At 38.7% G+C, this 20,437-nt stretch overlaps 1 protein-coding gene across 1 annotated transcript; it reads right to left on the bottom strand.

The window, feature by feature from the left end:
• Window positions 1–814: 814 nt before the first annotated feature.
• On the bottom strand, window positions 815–20,246 carry asl (argininosuccinate lyase). Its single transcript, XM_048165816.1, has 16 exons — window positions 19,998–20,246; window positions 19,679–19,873; window positions 14,475–14,558; window positions 14,248–14,304; window positions 14,064–14,161; window positions 13,904–13,981; window positions 13,437–13,514; window positions 12,884–12,936; window positions 11,912–11,974; window positions 11,372–11,486; window positions 8,795–8,879; window positions 1,893–1,952; window positions 1,734–1,817; window positions 1,455–1,535; window positions 1,261–1,367; window positions 815–1,167 (listed from the first exon to the last, which is right to left on the bottom strand). Exons 1-16 carry the CDS (start codon window positions 20,010–20,012, stop codon window positions 1,023–1,025), a joined length of 1,398 nt encoding a protein of 465 aa, XP_048021773.1. The 5' UTR covers window positions 20,013–20,246; the 3' UTR covers window positions 815–1,022.
• Window positions 20,247–20,437: the final 191 nt, after the last annotated feature.

Here is a 20,437-nt window from a genome sequence, read left to right as displayed (position 1 = left end):
ATCTAATACTTACCCTGTAACTACATGAAACAAAAGCATATTTCCCCTTGTATTAAAAAAGATTGCAATAGTTTTTTCTACTTGCCTTGAAACAACTTAATCAGTGCACTTTCTGTGTAAGATTGTTGTCTATCTTAATAGTATAAGTACCAATTAGTTTTAAATTTCTTACAGTATAAATAAGTTGTTATTTTCCTGGTTGTTACCCCTTTATTCCCAAGATTTTACATATTGTTCCCCTATACTTACACGTATAGGTACGCTATAATTATCGAAAGTTACGCTGTAAATTTGTTGTAATTATGCAGTACTTTCCGGGCTGTAATCTAAAGCGTTACCTTATTATTTTCTGTGTTCACAACTATCTCTTTTCATGTCTACATTCACTCCCCTTTAGAACTGACAGCTTTATTTGACTTTTTTCTGTTTTCCATGACTTGATTGTTCATGATTACTGCATTTTTAAATGAGGGGTTCAATTTGTCATTGTAACAATAACTATAAAAGTGTATAAAAGTCTATATTTGGGATTTGAATGTGGATCATGTGACGCTTTCTGAACCTCCACTAACATGAATTCACTATGTAAATTTCAATGACTTTTCCATTACTGTAACATTTTCATGATTTACCAGGCCTAGAAATGCCAACTTTTAAAATTCTCAGATGTTTCCCGGAAAACCCTGTAAATTTATTGTTTAATACAGCAATGCTTTGATGATTAAACTTGAATCGTGCACATATGCAGGGCATGTGAAGTGTAAGTTGTACATTATGTAAGTTTCCATACATGTTAATAAAACTTCAAATGAAGTGACTGCACCAATTATTTATTTTAAGTCCAACCATATTTCATTGTACATGTTGTTTCTCATATAAAATCCTCATTTTGAAATTATATGTAACAAGCAGACAAACCCTTGACTTCAACTGAATCCGTGATGACATGAGATAATAGCAGGCATAACATGCCAAACTCATTTTTGAAGAAAGAGCACCTGCTGCTGACCTTGAGAATAGGGTTACTGCTTTTGTGCCTGTAACCAGGTTCTAAAGTGCTCGATTTGGGCTGTGATGCTACTCCTCGCCGTGCCACCGGGTGCGCTGTACTGTTCGACGCTTTTGATGTAGTCCCACACTGACGAAACGTCTGTGTCAAACAAAGGGCTGGAGAGAAAGAAAGAAACAAAAATAAATAATAAAAATAAAACCATTTCATATACTTCTATAAGCCATAATTGTTTGAATGTGCCTGCTGACCTGACGGTTTGAAGGTCCTCTACAGTGAGTTTAGACAGACTGATGCTCTTTGTCTCAGCAATATAGACGGCTTTTCCAGCACAACTGTGGGCCTCTCTGAAAGGCATCTTTGATATATATGTATATATATCAGATTACATTCAGCTCAATTGAAACGCAAAAGTTATATACTGTAAGTAGATTGATGGACTCACTCCCTTTCTGACCAGGTGGTAGGCAAGATCAGTGGCCAGCATATCTGGGCTGAGGGCCGATTCCATAGCTACTTGGTTGACCTGAGGAATGGAAAAGTCAGGAAATAAAACAACAATTCATTACATTGCTCAAATTGCAGACTGACAATGGATACATGCCCAGCACGTTTGCATCTTTTTCAGCATTTCACCTACTTGCTATTTAACCGAGGTTTTGTTTTTGATTTGCCACTGTCCATAACAAAACAACATAAACTTGTAGTATAACCTGTCTCTCACCTTTAGAGTTGAAATGACACCTGTCGCCACCTGCAGCACAGCGCATACTGTATCATACGTGTCGAACATGGCCTCCTTATCCTCCTGCAGTGATAAAACGTATAATCAGAGGATGGTTGAAAGCAAAAGAATCACATTCTCTGCCTGTTATGGACATACCTGTAGGTCTTTGTTGTACGTGCTGGGTAAGCCTTTGAGAGTCATCAGAAACCCTGCACACTGTATTACAGAGAAAATTACATTAGATGAAGCCTGATGTTTTTTGTTGTAAAAATTGTGAATCGTAAATTTGAGCGTTAATATTTATAAATCTTACCTTTAAATTTTTTTTTTTAATTCTATAAACTCTATAAATTCTATATATTGTTATGGCCCAATAAAAATAAATTGCCAATATAAAAATATGATTTTATCTCTATTAAATATAATTCCTTTTGAAGTGAATTTAGGCATCACAACATTGTAATTTTGATATAAAGCCTGATGGTTTTTGTTGTAAAAATTTTTAATTGTAAATTTGAGTGTTAATATTTATTAATTTTATTAAATAATATTTTAAATATTTGTAATATTACTTTCTTCATAATTAATCTAGGTATGCATGCACTATTATGAAAAAATTCTGGCCGATAATTGTTTTCATGTTATGGCACATAACGATAAATTGCCATTATTAAAATATGATTTTATCTTTATTAAATATAATTCCTTTTGAAGTTAATTTAGGCATCACAACATTATAATGTACAATATGAAAAATTAATAATAATTTTGATATAAAGCCTGTGTCACGGCTACACAACCGGCACCTTCAGACACGGACACTTACGCCACGCCCACTCGTTCACAATCACCGGAATACTGAACACCTGTGCATCATCACCAGAGCCACATATAAGCACACCAGTTCCATTCACTCATTGTCTGGTCTTGCACCGATCCCTACACGTCACTCGATCTCGTCTTACCTGAACATTATACCTACTGTTGTCTTCATCGTCTTCATCTCCAGTCCTGAGTCCTCCGTCTTCATCTGTGTCACCTTCGTCATCTGCCAAGGAAAGTTATCACTGTTATACCTATTGTCAGTTCTACGTGTCAAGATTCTCTACCTGTGTCATCACCTGTGTCTGAAACCTCTGTTAATAAACACTGTTACACTATACCTCCTCTGTGTCCTCGTCTGTGTCTGACAGAAGACCAGACCAAATGCAGAGCTCTTCAGACACAGGCGGGGACCGCACAGCGGATCCCTTCCTGGCACTGGTCAACGCTGTACGGTCCTCACTCCTTCAAAATACCACAACCACCGCACCGTCATCATCAACACCCACTCCACCGATCACTTCTTCAGCTGCCCCTGCGAGTCCCATGGCCAAACCAGCGACATACAGCGGCGCGGCGGAGGATTGCAGCGGGTTCCTACTACAATGCTCTCTTTACTTGGAAGCCAATACTCATCTATTCACTACCGAAAGAAGCCGGGTGGCATTCATCATCAATCTACTATCAGGTAAAGCCCTGCAATGGGCCCAATCATTATGGGAAGCTAATTCTGCGATCCTTGGTTCCGTGTCCTCATTCTGTTCCCAGTTAAAGGAAGTCTTCGGCCAGCAGACAGCTGACTTATCCATTCACGATCAGCTATTCAACATTCGACAAGAAAGGAACGAGACTGTGAGTTCATATGCCGTGCGCTTCCGCACCCTCGCCTATATCAGCGGCTGGAATGAGACCGCTCTCCTCACAACCTTTCGTCATGGATTACGCGAAGAAGTTCAACAATTGATCGTGGTATATGAAGATTCCCTGGGATTAGAGAGTTTGATCCAAAAAACTATCCGGGTCTCCCAACGACTCGCTGCTTGCACTCACACCGCTCCCGCTGTAAATTCTCCGCCCGTCTCACCATCTGTCGCGCCTCCAGCACCTGAACCCATGCAAGTTGATACATACCATCTCACCACCTCAGAACGACAACGCCGCATCAACTTAAGGTTGTGCTTGTATTGTGGGGGAGATGGACATCAACTACCCACCTGTCCAGTTCGACCTCCTCGTCCAGCGGTGAGTACCATCCAACTACCTCCTCAAACAGCACGCTTAACTAAAACCTGGGTGAACCTAAGACATTGTCAATCTTCTGTTTCAGTACAAGCCCTCCTCGACTCCGGGTCGGCGGGGAACTTCATCAGCCAACAAACCCTCAATCTCCTGAATGCCAAACGTCAACGCAGCCCCGTCGACCTGAAAATAACGACCATACAGGGAAAACCGCTGGGCCGAGGTCATGTCCGTTACTTCTCCCCCACACTCATCCTCCGCGTCGGTCACTTGCATGTGGAGGACATCACATTTATGGTGCTGGAGGAGTCAACCGCTGACATTATCCTGGGACGCCCATGGTTAAACCAACACCAACCTTACATCCATTGGCCAACTGGTGAAATCCTCAAGTGGGGTAAGGACTGCCATGAACACTGCATCACCTTACCTGTAAAAGTTCTTCAATCATCCTCTTCATCCAGAAAACCACCACTACCGGTCCAATCCACCTCAGTTGAAAGTCCAGAAACCCAAGTCCAAGTAACCATTCCTCCAGCTTATCGGGCGTTCCAGGATGTCTTCAGTAAGCGGTTGGCAACCCAACTTCCACCTCATCGGCCATGGGACTGCGCCATCGACCTCCTGCCTGGGGCTACGTTACCTAAGGGACGAGTATATCCATTGTCCATCCCGGAGCAGAAGGCCATGGAGGAGTACGTTCGAGAAGCCCTTAAGCAGGAATTCATACGACCATCGACTTCCCCTGCCGCGTCGAGTTTCTTCTTCGTGGCCAAGAAGGACGGAGGCTTGCGGCCGTGTATTGACTATCGCCATCTCAATTCACAGACAGTTAAGTTCAGCTATCCCCTTCCTCTGGTCCCTGCTGCCCTGGAACAACTTCGTGGAGCCACCATATTCTCAAAACTGGACTTGAGGAGTGCCTACAACCTGATTCGCATACGGAAGGGGGACGAGTGGAAGACAGCGTTCATCACCCCGTCCGGGCACTACGAATATCAGGTGATGCCGTATGGGTTGTCCAATAGTCCGTCTGTGTTCCAGAATTATATGAATGAAGTTTTCCGAGATTACCTGAACAAGTTCATCATTGTATACATCGACGACATCCTCATCTACTCTCATCGTTATGAAGACCATGTGAACCATGTCAAACTCGTCCTCCAGAAACTCCGTGAACACCAACTCTACCTTAAACTGGAAAAATGCGAATTCCACACCTCCTCAGTCCAGTTCCTGGGTTATGTCATCGACCCCAATGGTGTGAAGATGGACCAGGGGAAGGTGGAAGCCATCACTCACTGGAAGCAACCCAATACCATCAAGGAGCTTCAGAGGTTCCTGGGCTTTGCTAATTTCTACCGCCGTTTCATTAACAACTACAGCATGCTCAGTTCACCACTCACCTCTCTTCTCCGTAACCGGCCCAAGTCTCTGTCCTGGAACCCCGCGGCCACGAACGCCTTCCATCAGTTGAAACTCGCCTTCAAGTCCGCTCCAATCCTGATCCATCCTGACCCAAACCACCAGTTCATCGTTGAGGTGGATGCCTCTTCCACCGGGGTTGGAGCGGTACTGTCCCAGCGGCAGGGGGATCCTCCACGACTCCATCCATGCGCCTTCTATTCCAAGAAGCTATCCCCGGCGGAGCAGAATTACGACATTGGCAATCGTGAGCTCCTGGCGATTAAGCTAGCCTTGGAGGAGTGGCGACATTGGCTGGAGGGAGCGAAACTACCGTTTGAAGTCATCACTGACCACCGCAACCTTGAATATCTACGAGACGCTAAAAGACTCAACCATCGCCAAGCCCGATGGGCTTTATTCTTCACCAGATTCAACTTCAAAGTTACCTACCGTCCAGGAGATCAGAACAACCGTGCGGATGCTCTATCTCGTCTTCACCAGGCAGATCCCGATCCTGAAACTCCAGAACCTATCCTCCCTCCAGCCATGATCGTAAGCCCTATCCAATGGACCATCAACCAACAGATCCAACAAGAGAACCTTCTCCAACCTGCTCCGCCGGGAGGTCCAGAGGGTAGATTGTACGTTCCACCTCATCACCGGATCACCCTCTTGGACTTAGCTCACTCATCTCCGGGCTCTGGACACCCAGGCAGGAGAAGGACCCTCTCGCTCCTTCAACAACGTTATTGGTGGCCATCCATGCCTCAGGACATCTCCCGGTACATCAGGGGCTGCTCAGTCTGTGCCATCGCGGATACCCCTAGGAGATTGCCTGAAGGAAAGCTTGTGCCTCTGCCCATCCCAGAACGACCCTGGACCCACATTGGAATAGACTTTATGACAGATCTTCCTTCTTCTCAAGGATTCACCTGTATACTCGTTGTGGTGGATAGATTCTCGAAATCCTGTAAGCTCATTCCTCTCAAAGGACTACCCACGGCCTTCGAAACGGCAGAGGCACTCTTTCACAACGTCTTCCGCCACTTCGGTTTACCTGAAGACATCGTTTCTGACCGTGGACCACAGTTCATCTCCCGGGTCTGGACCGCATTCTTCCGCCTCCTAGGGGTATCCGTCAGCCTCTCGTCAGGATACCACCCTCAGACCAACGGCCAGACTGAGCGGAAAATCCAGGAAATCGGGAGGTTCCTGAGGGTCTACTGTCACCGTAACCAGGACTGTTGGAGCCAGTATCTGCCCTGGGCCGAATACGCCCAGAATTCCCTCCAGCAGTCCACCACAGGGCTCACCCCGTTCCAGTGTGTGTTAGGATACCAACCTCCCTTGTTTCCATGGTCGGGTGAGCCCTCGGAGATCCCAGCGGTAGATCACTGGTTCCGACAGAGCGAGAGGGTCTGGGACTCAGCTCACGTGCACCTCCAGCAGGCAGTCCGGAGGCACAAGGAGCAAGCTGACGCCCGCCGACGACCCACTCCTCAATATCAACCAGGACAACAAGTTTGGCTCTCCACTCGTGACATCCGCCTCCGGCTGCCTTGCCGTAAGCTGAGTCCCCGGTACATCGGACCATTCACCATCGAGAGGCAGCTGAATGAAGTGACCTACCGTCTCCAACTCCCAGCACAGTACCGCATCTCACCATCCTTCCATGTTTCACTTCTCAAACCCTTCACTGACCCTTTGTCTCCTCCTTCCACAGAGCCTGGTGATGATGCCGTACCTCCTCCTCCTGCCATCGATGAAGACACCAACATCTACCGGGTGAGAGCTATCCTTGACTCGCGGCGACGTGGGTCCCAACTGGAGTACCTAGTGGACTGGGAGAACTACGGCCCAGAGGAGCGATGCTGGGTCAACCGCCAGGATATCCTTGACCCCAGTCTACTTACCGAGTTCCACCAGGAACATCCCGACCGTCCCGCTCCTCGAAGCCGTGGTAGACCCCGTCGCCGCCGTCGTTCCCAGCCGTCAGGAGCCGCCCGTGGAGGAGGGGGTACTGTCACGGCTACACAACCGGCACCTTCAGACACGGACACTTACGCCACGCCCACTCGTTCACAATCACCGGAATACTGAACACCTGTGCATCATCACCAGAGCCACATATAAGCACACCAGTTCCATTCACTCATTGTCTGGTCTTGCACCGATCCCTACACGTCACTCGACCTCGTCTTACCTGAACATTATACCTACTGTTGTCTTCATCGTCTTCATCTCCAGTCCTGAGTCCTCCGTCTTCATCTGTGTCACCTTCGTCATCTGCCAAGGAAAGTTATCACTGTTATACCTATTGTCAGTTCTACGTGTCAAGATTCTCTACCTGTGTCATCACCTGTGTCTGAAACCTCTGTTAATAAACACTGTTACACTATACCTCCTCTGTGTCCTTGTCTGTGTCTGACAGCCTGATGGTTTTTGTTGTAAAAATTGTTAATCGTAAATTTGAGTGTTAATATTTATTAATTTTATTAAGTAATATTTTAAATATTACTTTTAATATTATAATATGTTCAATTTTATTAATATTTTAAATATTAGCATATATAAAAATATATGCACCGGTACAAAAATTCTGGCCAATAATTGTTTTCATGTTATGGCACATAACGATAAATGGCCAATATTAAAATATAATTTTACCTTTTATTAAATATGATTCCTTTTTAAAATTAATTTAGGCATCACAACATTATAATGTACAATATGGAAAATGAATAACCATTTTGAGATAAATCCTGATGGTTTTTGTTGTAAAAAATTAATTGTAAATTTGAGTGTTAATATTTATTAATTTTATTAAATAATATTTTAAATATTACTTTTACTTTTAATATTTAAATATTTTTAATTGTATTAATATTTTAAATATTAGTATATATAAAAATATTCACCGGTACAAAAATTCTGGCCAATAATTGTTTTCATGTTATGGCACATAACGATAAATGGCCAATATTAAAATATAATTTTATCTTTATTAAAAATGATTCCTTTTTAAAATGAATTTAGGCATTATAATGTACAATATGAAAAATTAATAACCATTTTGAGATAAATCCTGCTGGTTTTTGTTGTAAAAAATGTTGTAAATTTGAGTGTTAATATTTATTAATTTTATTAAATAATATTTTAAATATTACTTTTACTTTTAATATTTAAATATTTTTAATTTTATTAATATTTTAAATATTAGTATATATAAAAATATATGCACTGTTATGAAAATACTGGCCGATAATTATTTAAATCACAACATTATAACGTACAATATAAAAAAATTAATAATCATTTTGATATTATTCATAATAAAGATGATATTTAACAATGTTATTCAATTTTTCATGTTTTTGAAGATTAAGTGAGAGTTAGATGACAGTGAATGTAATCTAAATTTAGAAATAGAAGCTAACGCACTATTACATATATGACAGCCCTAGTACTAATTATTACATTTCCCATAGATTGACCTTAACCTTAAGTCCAGTTATTTTAATGACGTGATTAACTCTGTAGGCCAGTACTCGTGTCTTGTGTTGGCTTCATTAGTCAGTGTAGTATCTTACTCTGCCAAACACCCGTCCTGCTTTGCTGCGGATGAGCTCCAGGCTGTCTGCGTTCTTCTTCTGAGGCATTAAACTGCTCCCAGTGCTGCTCTCACAAACATAAACACAACAGCTCTGATTAACTACACACACTAGGCACACATACAAAGCAGAAGTGAACTGAATCCCTCAGCACACATCAGCCAGTTCGTCTTCACAGTATCTGTGTCCCAAGGCCACTGTGTTGAGTGTCATCCACCAATTAAGACAACCTGTTTGAATCCTGCACTCCGTGGCAGATAGTCAGCTTTACCTAACATGGTATTTGTGTTAACAAATAGGTAATAATTATTTATGAGCGAACATTTACTAGTTAACTAAGGTCAGTACCAGTTGTGCAGCAGCCAGCATGTGGTTAATAAAGATAAATCAGTTAATGTTAACAGACCAAACATTTCACAGGCCATAAAGAATTATAGTATAAGAAGAAAATTGATTTCCTCTTACAACGGAAAGTATGTAATGGTAGGAGCACGTACATGTGTGCGTCACTGGCAATTCTGTGCACCTGTAGAGACCCATTAATTTGCAATTCTGCCTTAAGCACAAGCCAGTTTCATGATGAAAACGTGCATACGTGGCAAGCGGGGTACAAATAATGCAGAACACATAAGGAAAAATGCCGTTAACCCAAGGGCTTCAAATTAATGATCTCTGTCTGCCCTGACATTATAGGGTATTATGGGGCCTTCACACAAGACATATTCTTGAGTTCAAACCAATAGGCAAATTGTTGTAGGTTAATAACTGTTTTTTACAAGACAGTAAGAGGCATGGCAAAGTCAAATTCAAGCACATTTAAATCTGCAATCTTTTTAATGCTTTTGAAAAAAGTCTTATGTTCACCAACGTTGCAAAAAAAAGTTGATTTTTCAGCATCATTACTCAAGTCTTTAGTGTCGCACGATCTTTCAGAAATCATTCTAATATGCTGTTTGCTGCTCATGAAACATGGCTTTTTGCATTCATTGACAGGACAGTAGAGTACAGAGAGGAATGGGATTGGAACATGACCCAGGGCAGACTCGAACCGTGAGCCTAGGACTCTTATATGTCATGGGCACATGCTAGAGCTGCCTGATTTATCATTAAAAAAAATCGTGATCTTGATTCAAACACCTACGCGATCTTATTCCTAAATGTCAAAGATTCATCTGTGTCTATTAAACCTTTGACAAGTACGATCACAGCGAACATTCAGATCTGCGTTGGAGTCTGCAGTTGTCATGTATAGGTATGAAACAGCTTCACAAACAGTCTTATTAGAAATACTGGCATTTAAGTTTATAGTTCGGATATAAACACTGATGTCTATGAAAGCAATCAAAACTCTTTCGAAACTTGACGCTTGAAATAAAAATCGCCGTTACGCCAATAAGTGGTGACAAATGACTGTTAAAAAATGTATTTGTCACTGAATCATTCATAAAAGAGATTTATCGCTGATTCATCAAGTAATGAAACAAGTGAAGCCTTTATGAGCGAATCCTTGAATAATTCATTCAAACCAATTTTTAAAAAAAAAATTTATTAAAATTAATTAATTAAACAATAAAATCATGACTCTCAATTTATCTAGAATCATGCAGCTCTAGCACAAGCACAGCCAGATGAGTGTAGTTTTTAAAGGGGACCTATAATGCCCCTTTACAATATGTAATATGCGTCTCTGGGGTCTCAGAATGTGTCTGTGAAGTTTCAGCTCAAAGTACCCCTCAGTTAATTTATTATAGCTTGTCAAATTTGCCCCTATTTGGGTGTGAGCGAAAACATGACGTTTTTGTGTGTGTGCCTTTAAATGCAAATGAGCTGCTGCTCCTGGCTGATTTTCAAAAGAGGGCGGAGCTTTAACAGATCACGCTTCGATTGCTCAACAACAACAAAGCTGGAGAATCTCACGCAGGCAAAATGACGATTGTCAATAACGGTGTTTAGCTTTACATTGTTCAAACCGGAGTCGGACACTGATGGAGAGACTCAGGAAGAAGTTACAACTTATAGAATGCGTCTGGACGTTTGTGAATGGTTAGTGGATAAAATTAAGTAGTTGCTGTGGAGTTGATTCAACTCATTGACTAGCATGTGCCGTCATGTTAATCTTTTATGCAAATCCAGTGTTGAATTGACCCTCGTTTGTGAAGCAGTCGGGTGGAAAATGACGGCATGGCAACAACACTTTACTACAACAACTCTTCCTCTTCTCTAAAGCAGCCCAACATGGCCTCACAACCTTTGTTGTGTGTTCTCGGGGGCAGAGTTTATGTAAATTTTAGTGTTAGTGATGTAACTAACCTGGGAAAAGAACCTTGTTGTAGTCCTTAAACAGTGAATTCTTTAAAAGAAAATATCTTCCTTTGCATTGAACTTTGAGCGTTGTAACTTTGCAGATGTTGTTTATGCTGTAACAGCAACATTACACACTAAATAAAGTTAAAAAAGTGAAATCATAATCAACCACCCCTTTAATGATTTTTGTATTCTGTTTTCAAGATTAACCACTGCTGTCACTTCCCATTATGGATCATGTGCTGTCCTCACCTGTATGCATCAGTCAGAGTGATGAAGGAGAATTCCTTTGTACTGTACAAAATCAGATCCTCTGCCATCTTGCTGAGGTGTGTGAGACACATTGATCCCCAGAAGAGAAACTCCGCTGTCCAAAAACATACACAAACACATTCAGTTAAAGGGATAGTTTTCCCAAAAGTGAAAATTCTGTCATCATTTACTCATCCTCATGTTGTTCTAAATCTGTATGAATTCTTTCTTCTGTGGAACATAAAAGATATTTTGAAGAATGCTGGTAACCAAAGTTTTGGTGACTATTGACCATTGTATGGACCAGAATAAATAAAAACAAAACAAAACAAAACAAAACACAAAACAAAAAAGACATTTTTCAAAATAGCTTCTTTTATGTTCCACAGATGAATTAAAGTCATACAGGAAAAGACATGAGGGTGAGTAAATGATTACAGAATTTTCATTTTTAGGTGAACAATCCCTTTTATTACAAGAGACGCTGATGTCTGTTACTTACTTACTCTTAGATGATTTTTGAAGCATGATTATACATACCAACAAAATCCCTCTGTCCAGTAGCATCCATGCTGTTAATGCTGATCCTGTCAAAATTTAGCTCTGGGGAGTGATAAAAAAGAAAAGAAAAAGAAAAAAGTTATAAATCAGATGGAAAAATTCAAACAGGTGACCAGTTTGACCTATATACACAAACATATATCACAGAAACATACTTCATGAATCATTACTTATATGGGAAAAGAAATGAACTTACATTAACATTTAAAGGTGCCCTCGAATGAAAAATTGCATTTATCTTGGCATTGTTAAATAACAAGAGTTCAGTACATGGAAATGACATACAGTGAGTCTCAAACTCCATTGTTTCCTCCTTCTTGTATAAATCTCATTTGATTAAAAGACCTCCGAAGAACAGGCGAATCTCAACATAATGTTATGTTACGTAACAGTCGGGATGTACGCCCCCAAAATTTTCCTATGCCAGCCCATGTTCCCAACATTATGAAAGGCATTACACAAGGGCAGCCAGTATAATTCATAAACACAACTTCATTCTCTATAAATCTCTCCAACAGTGTAGCATTAGCCGTTAGCCACGGAGCACAGCCTCAAACTCATTCAGAATCAAATGTAAACAATATAACAGTATACAATACTCACATAATCCGACGCATGCATGACGAACACTTTGTAAAGATCCATTTGAGGGTTATATTAGCTGTGTAAACTTTGTTTAGGCACTGTTTAAGGCAAGCGCGAGCTCCGTAGGCGGAGAGCACGAGATTTAAAGGGGCCGCACAGCATAAATCAGCTCATAGTTAATGATGCCCCAAAATAGGCAGTTAAAAAAATTTATTTAAAAAAATCTATGGGGTATTTTGAGCTGAAACTTCAGACACATTCAGGGGACACCTTAGACTTATATTACATCTTGTAAAAAAACGTTCGATGGCACCTTTAATATGAAAACACAAATTTCAGGAAATCAAATTCATATAATTATGTCACCTTGACGAAGAAGTTCTCTATCAATGTTGAAGGGATTCCCAGCAATGGCTCCACTGCAAGGCAAATTATATATTATATTATATATATATATATATATATATATATATATATATATATATATATATATATATATATATATATATATATATATATATATATCAAAAAGATCTATTTAATACAATGCAAGTGTGAAGAGTGTACACACACAACTATTCAGCATATTTTTTTTTGAAAGACCTAAATACGTTCAGCAAAGATGCATTGAAAATCATGCACTAAAGTGTCAGTAAATACATTTATAAGGTTACAAAAGATTTGTATTTCAAATAAATGCTGTTCTTTTGAACTTTCTAGTCATCAAAGAATCCTGAAAAAAATATAAAGCAGCACAACTTTATTTATTTTTTTAACATTAATGATGATAAGAAATGTTTCTTGAGAACCAAATCAGCATATTTTTTTTATCAAATAATGCAGCCTTGGTGAGCATAAGATAATCACAGATAAGATACTTACTGTTTAGGACATTATAGTGGATATACACAAAACTAACCTTCCTAGGGGCATCACATTAACACGTTTTCTGATGTCCTCCAGCCGCTCAACATCCCTGCTTATCGCCACTGCATGACTGCAGGAAATGATAAACATTGAATAATTGTGACAAGCCATATGTATCAACAGGATGGAGTCCATTTGTACAAGTTCACAACACTTGACACTACTGTAGCTTCGGCTTCTGTCATCATTTACTCACTCACTGAATTTCTTTCAACCGCTGAACGCAATATTTTGAAGAATGTCGGTAACCAAATGATGAATTTTTTTCCATACAATGGAAGTCAATGGGGTCCATCAACTGTTTAGTTACCCATATTCTTCAAAATACCTTATTTTGTGTTCAGCAGAAGAAAGAAATTAATACATGTTTGGAACAATTTGAAGGTGAGTAAATGATGACAGAATTAAAATTTTTGGGTAAACTATCCCTTTAAGACTGAATTCTTCTTTGAAATGCACCTGAGAATCCAGTGGCTCCATCTGATTGGCTGGGCCCTCTGCATGTGAGTGTATCCAGGGCAGAGGATGTCAATCTCTCTGATTGGACAAAGGAAGGTGTGTTTGGTAATTGTACATTAGTCAGATCTTTACAGGTATCTAGATTATTGAGCTTTCTTACGCAGCAGCTCTTTCCACCATAGTGTTGATGAGCTGCAAAGCAAATTCTTTCAGAGTAGCAATAGCGTCCCGTAGCCAGAGCCGCATATCTGTTGCAACCTATATCCAACAAATGAAAACTGTTCAGTCAAAGCCATATGCCTGTATAGGAAATATCATGTGACCAAATTCAGTCCAAGCCAAACCTGATCATTTCTGCTCCTGCCTGTGTGAAGCTTTCCAGCTGGATCACCAATAAATTCCTTTAAAAGAAGATATGAACGTTGACTGAATTTTTGATTCCTATAATATTATTTTCATTATAAAGAATTATAAACTACACCACATGGTATGCTGATAAAAAAATCAGCATACCATGTGGTATTTCATCTTCTTAATCGATGAAAGTAGAATCACTGTGTTTTCTTTTGACCTTCAGTCTGCGTTCATTGGCTGTGTGAACATCCTCGTCTCCTGGTTTGATCTTGAACTCGCCTTTGGACCACTCATCAAAAACCTGTTAAAGACATTTTTATATATATCTGTGAAGAGTCAGTGAGTTCATAATCTCATTTGTTTAAAAGACCTCCAAAGAACAGGTGAATCTCAACATAACACCGACTGTTACGTAACAGTCGGGATCATTAATATGTATGACCCCAATATTTGCATATGCCAGCTCATGTTCAAAGCATTACACAAGGGCAGCCAGTATTAACGTCTGGATGTGCACAGCTGAATCATCAGACTAGGTAAGCAAGCAAGGACAATAGCGAAAAATGGCAGATGGAGCAATAATAACTGACATGATCCATGATAATAATGATATTTTTAGTGGTGTTTGTAAATTGTCTTTCTAAATGTTTCGTTAGCATGTTGCTAATGTACTGTTAAATGTGGTTAAAGTTACCATCGTTTCTTACTGTATTCACGGAGACAAGAGCCGTCGCTATTTTCATTTTTAAACACTTGCAGTCTGTATAATGCATAAACACAACTTCCTTCATTAGCATTAGCCGTTAGCCACGGAGCATAGCCTCAAACTCATTCAGAATCATCCAAATAAACACTGTATTATACGCGATTAGACATGCTGCATAACGAACACGTTGTAAAGATCCATTTTGAGGGTTATATTAGCTGTGTGAACTTTGTTTATGTTGTTTAAGGCAAGTGCAAGCTCTTGGGGCATGGAGCACGAGATTTAAAGGGCCACACACCCTGAATTGGCTCATTTCTAATTATGCCCCAAAATAGGCAGTTAAAAAAATGAATTAAAAAAAATCTATGGGGTATTTTGAGCTGAAACTTCACAGACACATTCAGGGGACACCTTAGACTTATATTACATCTTTTAAAAAACGTTCTAGGGCACCTTTAAAGGGATAGTTCACCCTCAAGTAGGTCTAAACATGTATACATTTCTATTTGGAAGAATGCGAGTAGCCAAGCAGATCTCGCCCCCAATTTACTACCATAGTTTGAAAAAAAAAAAAATATTATGGTAGTCAATGGGAGCGAGATCTGTTTGGTTACTGACATTCTTCCAAATATCTTCATTTGTGTTCAGATGAACAAAGAAATTCATGCATGTTTGGACCTACTTCAGGGTGTGTAAATGATGACAGAATCTTAATTTTTGGGTGAACTATCCATTTAAATTATCCTACAAACTAAAATACCAAAATCTTCCAAATTTTTTTTCAACTTCAAGTGTAAAATTTCGACTTTATTTTGAATTTAATAGCAGGTGAAACCATTTTTAAATTGAATGTGTGAGGCTTCCAGTGTCATCTGTTTATGTTATTTTAGATGTACAAAAAACAGTGCAGCTTCATATTGCAAACTGGTATGAATAAAATGTATATATTATATATAGAGATAAGAACTATATAGATTTGATCTGAAAGGTTACTCTCTGAACAATAATAATTACATTTTTGGGTCATTCTACAGAAACGTCCACTTTTGGTATGGCAAGATGTCTTAAAATGAATTTCTTTTTCTAACATTTAAATTTAGACCACATTATTAGATTATGAATACACATAAACGACAGCTTAATGATTTTTTTTTTTTTTTTGGTGCATTTATTTAAAGACAACATGTACCTTTTTTTTTTTTTGTCACTGGTGTAACCTTACTTCTCTGGCAATTTTATTTTTATGAAATATTATTTCTCAATTTTTTCAGCACATGCAGTCAGAGTTACAGAAAAATAATGATAATGCAAAAAATAAGGAGATTATGTGTTTTTTTTTTTTTTTTTTAAATGTAATCAGGTTTGTTAAAAGTGTGATTGAATGATGTTAGTTCATTTGCACAACCATGTATTTGCTATAAAAATGAAAATATTTGAAAAACAGTTATAAACAAGTGATGCAATCCTTTAAATCTTAATTATTGAGTGTAGCATAATTCAATGGATGTAAAATTATTACCATGTCACATATGACACATTTTATTTAATGTGACAGACAAAAAAACAGTAACACCAGTGACACAATGAATCACCAGTGACGTATACATAAGACCAAAGATTCTTATTCTTCAACTAAAATTAAGTAGATGGGACTAAATTTTTACATTTGGTATACATTCAAAGACTTATTGTGTTTTCACAAGTGTGCTGAAATCATTGAGCTTGCGTTGCACTGACTGACAGCTTCTGTGATTACAAAGGGAAAGCGCAGTGCTCGCTTTCTGTGTAATTCATTCACAAGAAAAGTTTTTGTTTTTCATGAGATTTTGTGAGTACTTAATACTTCACAGTGACAAAATGTATTTTAAAACCTAGTTATTTTATAATGTTTAATATTTATTAAAAAGCGAAACTGAGTGAAAAACTATTAGAGGAAATGGCTGATATAAGAGCAAATAAATGCTACTCTGCCGCCACCTGCTGGTTATAGTGGTAATTAATGTCGTTTTTATTTTTAAATAAGTGTTTTCTATCAAATGTTGGATTTCCTACATTTTGAATCAATCGGTTTTACAAATGGGGACAATCTCAGAAGGATGAACAAATGTTTGTGGTCATCATGTGCTGAAAAAAATGTGTGTATATGTGTCTAATTACAGACACGGCATTTCTTAAAGGTGCCCTCGAATGAAAAATTGAATTTATCTTGGCATAGTCAAATAGCAAGAGTTCAGTAGATGGAAATGACATACAGTGAGTCTCAAACTCCATTGTTTCCTCCTTCTTATATAAATCTCATTTGTTTAAAAGACCTCCGAAGAACAGGCGAATCTCAACATAACACCGACTGTTACGTAACAGTCGGGGTGTACGCCCCCAATATTTGCATATGCCAGCCCATGTTCCCAACATTATGAAAGGCATTAGACAAGGGCAGAACGTCTGGATGTCCACAGCTGAATCATCAGACTAGGTAAGCAAGCAAGAACAATAGTGAAAAACGGCAGATGGAGCAATAATAACTGACATGATCCATGATAACATGATATTTTTAGTGATATTTGTAAATTGTCTTTCTAAATGTTTCGTTAGCATGTTGCTAATGTACTGTTAAATGTGGTTAAAGTTACCATCGTTTCTTACTGTATTCATGGAGACAAGAGCCGTCGCTATTTTCATTATTAAACACTTGCAGTCTGTATAATTCATAAACACAACTTCATTCTTTATAAATCTCTCCAACAGTGTAGCATTAGCCGTTAGCCACGGAGCACAGCCTCAAATTCATTCAGAATCAAGGTAAACAATATAACAGTATACAATACTCACATAATCCGACGCATACATGCCGCATGCATGACGAACACTTTGTAAAGATCCATTTGAGGGTTATATTAGCTGTGTAAACTTTGTTTAGGCACTGTTTAAGGCAAGCGCGAGCTCCGTGGGCGTCGAGCAGGAGAACTAAAGGGCCAGTAGCCCTGAATCGGCTCATTTATAATGATGCCCCAAAATAGGCAGTTAAAAAAATGAATTAGAAAAAAATCTATGGGGTGTTTTGAGCTGAAACTTCACAGACACATTCAGGGGACACCTTAGACTTATATTACATCTGTTTAAAAAAAGTTCTAGGGCACCTTTAAATGGTCCCAAAAGCTTCGTCTTTATTGCAGTCAATAAAACTGGTTTATTGGCAAATTAGGTAAATGTGATAACTGCATTAAAATATGAACACAACATTAAAAAGTCAACCACTGATGGTTTTGTGTCGATGTACAGCGAGTACAGTATTATCAGATAATGGTTCACCGGAAATGCCCAAGCTGGCTTAACGACAACCAGGAAGTAGCCGTGCATATTGTTAATTTAGCCATACCTGCCCGAAGGAGGATTAACAATGAGAAAGAAAAGTTAGAATCATGTAATCTTAGTGCTATTTTTTTGCAAAAGAACTAAATGAATAGCTTTGAATAAAGTTTACCTATAAATGGGAGACACCAGTGACAATTTTGATTTTTCAAAAATGGCTGCTGCAAGGTATCAAACCACATGTTGTCAGTCATGGTATACTCATTAAGTAAATTAAGTAGTTTAATCCATTTGTGCTCTATTTTTTTTTTAATTCCCTAACAATAAAGTAGGTCATACCAGTGAGTTCGGCTAAAATCTTCATATGAAATTATTATTTTCTGATTAAAAGTGAAAAGAGACTGGACTTTCCATTGGCCTTTCTTCATAGATCTTCAGGAAATAGGAAAAGGGAAGTCAAGTGATGTCATCAGTGTGATTTTTATTTCAAAATAAGGGAGTTTTGTTAAATGTTAACACCAGTGACACAACTCCAGGGCACCACTACTTTCATTATATATATTTTATAATATTTATTCAGCATTGTTTTTTATGTCATTTACATAATATATTTGATAGTTAAGTATGAATTATTGTATTTTAAATGGTAGAAAAACCTGTTTTTCGACCTCAAAATAAAGCAATTCTGTTGTCCATCCTGTTGTGCAATTAACATATTGTTTCATTTTAAAAATTTTATATATATATATATATATGTGTGTGTGTGTGTGTGTGTGTGTGTGTTTCTGTAGAATGACCCTTAAGCTTTCAATTATTATGTGCTTTAAATGTACACAATACATTAATTACAGAAAATGTTAGTCAAAACAATAAATTAATGTTTTTGTACATTACCTTTTAGATTTTTGCTGTTATAATTGTTTTACTATTTAAATACTGAGCCATGTTCACATGATCAATCTCTTTTTTCCTGGTCAGTAACAGTGAAAATTTACAATAGCTTTTTTGTAATGTACCTATACATATACTGATATTCAAAAATAAAATATTCAGTGTGACAACTAGCCCCAGTTGGCTGGTTATCATGTTGTCAGGACAAAATTCCACATGCTGGATCACTGCAGCTTCGGTGAAGTTTACAATAGGCATCATCAGCATTGTCACATGGCTATTGTTGTGTGAACGTGGAGATGTCTGTGTCAGGGCATATTTTTGTCTGTGATGTATTAAGCTTTGGTGTCAAAGGGGGAATGGACTATGGTACAGTATTCTGGTGAATATTTACAAAGCAGTACAATAGTGCACGGGGTTCATGAGCAAGATGACACTGTAAAATAACACACATACAACCTGAAAGCAACCAGACAGGTTTATGAATAAGGTAGTGTGATAAGTAGTAAAATCACCTTGTCAAGGCCAGTAAGGATCTGTTCCATCTCGTTTTGGGTGACCAAACCTGCTTTCTGTAAGGCTTTGACATATGCTTTACTCCCTTTAATATCAGCCTCCCACATGCGCTGGTCGTACGAGATTGACGAGTTGAACTTTTCCATTATAGGGTCGATGTTTCCCACAAAACGACCACCCCATAGCTTATTTCCCTGTTCAACACAAATAAAGAACATAAACATTACGGTAAGCCGGTTATTGAAAGGTTTGGAAAGCCTGTGATACACAAGAAACCCACTAAATCGGGCAAACTTTAGAGAGATGAGCGATTTTTACCTCTGAACTTGCCATGGTAACAGTCTCAACTTGACTCTCAAGCAGTCTTTATGTGCGATGAACAAACGGAAAAGTAATTACTATTAAATATTATTAAATCAGAAAGAGGAAATGTCAGATAACTGAAGGATCAATTCGGTGCAGAATGAACAGTAATTCATGAGAATGAATTACTGTAAAAGCCTGTACATCCAGCAAATTGCGACATGCATTTCTTCCTCGTTTATTTTGGGACCGCGAAAGCTCCGCCCGTAATATGCTAATTAGGTGCTCGCGAACCAACCAAAATCTTAAGCGCCATTTTTCGAGTGTTGTCATTCATTTTAGGAAACAAATCAACACAACTGCATCGAAGCCTGAAGAACCAATAGAACCGCTTCCATAAAGAGCTTGCATTTATAGTTTGTGATGGTAGATGGCGCTGTGCCCCTATTTCATTC

Source organism: Megalobrama amblycephala, linkage group LG18 (assembly GCF_018812025.1).
Source record: "Megalobrama amblycephala isolate DHTTF-2021 linkage group LG18, ASM1881202v1, whole genome shotgun sequence".
In the NCBI taxonomy this organism is placed as follows: Eukaryota; Metazoa; Chordata; class Actinopteri; order Cypriniformes; family Xenocyprididae; genus Megalobrama; species Megalobrama amblycephala.
The sequence above is the reverse complement of the archived record's forward strand: the minus strand, read 5'-3'. Positions and strand labels throughout refer to the sequence as shown.

Bases quoted from the DNA above. Each gene is read 5' to 3' on its own strand.
- asl (XM_048165816.1), bottom strand. The intron at 11,487-11,911 runs GTATGTATAATC...GTTTTTGGACAG, and splicing joins TGGACAGAGGGATTTTGTTG to CGGAGTTTCTCTTCTGGGGA. The intron at 1,368-1,454 runs GTGAGTCCATCA...TATATATCAAAG, and splicing joins ACCACCTGGTCAGAAAGGGA to ATGCCTTTCAGAGAGGCCCA.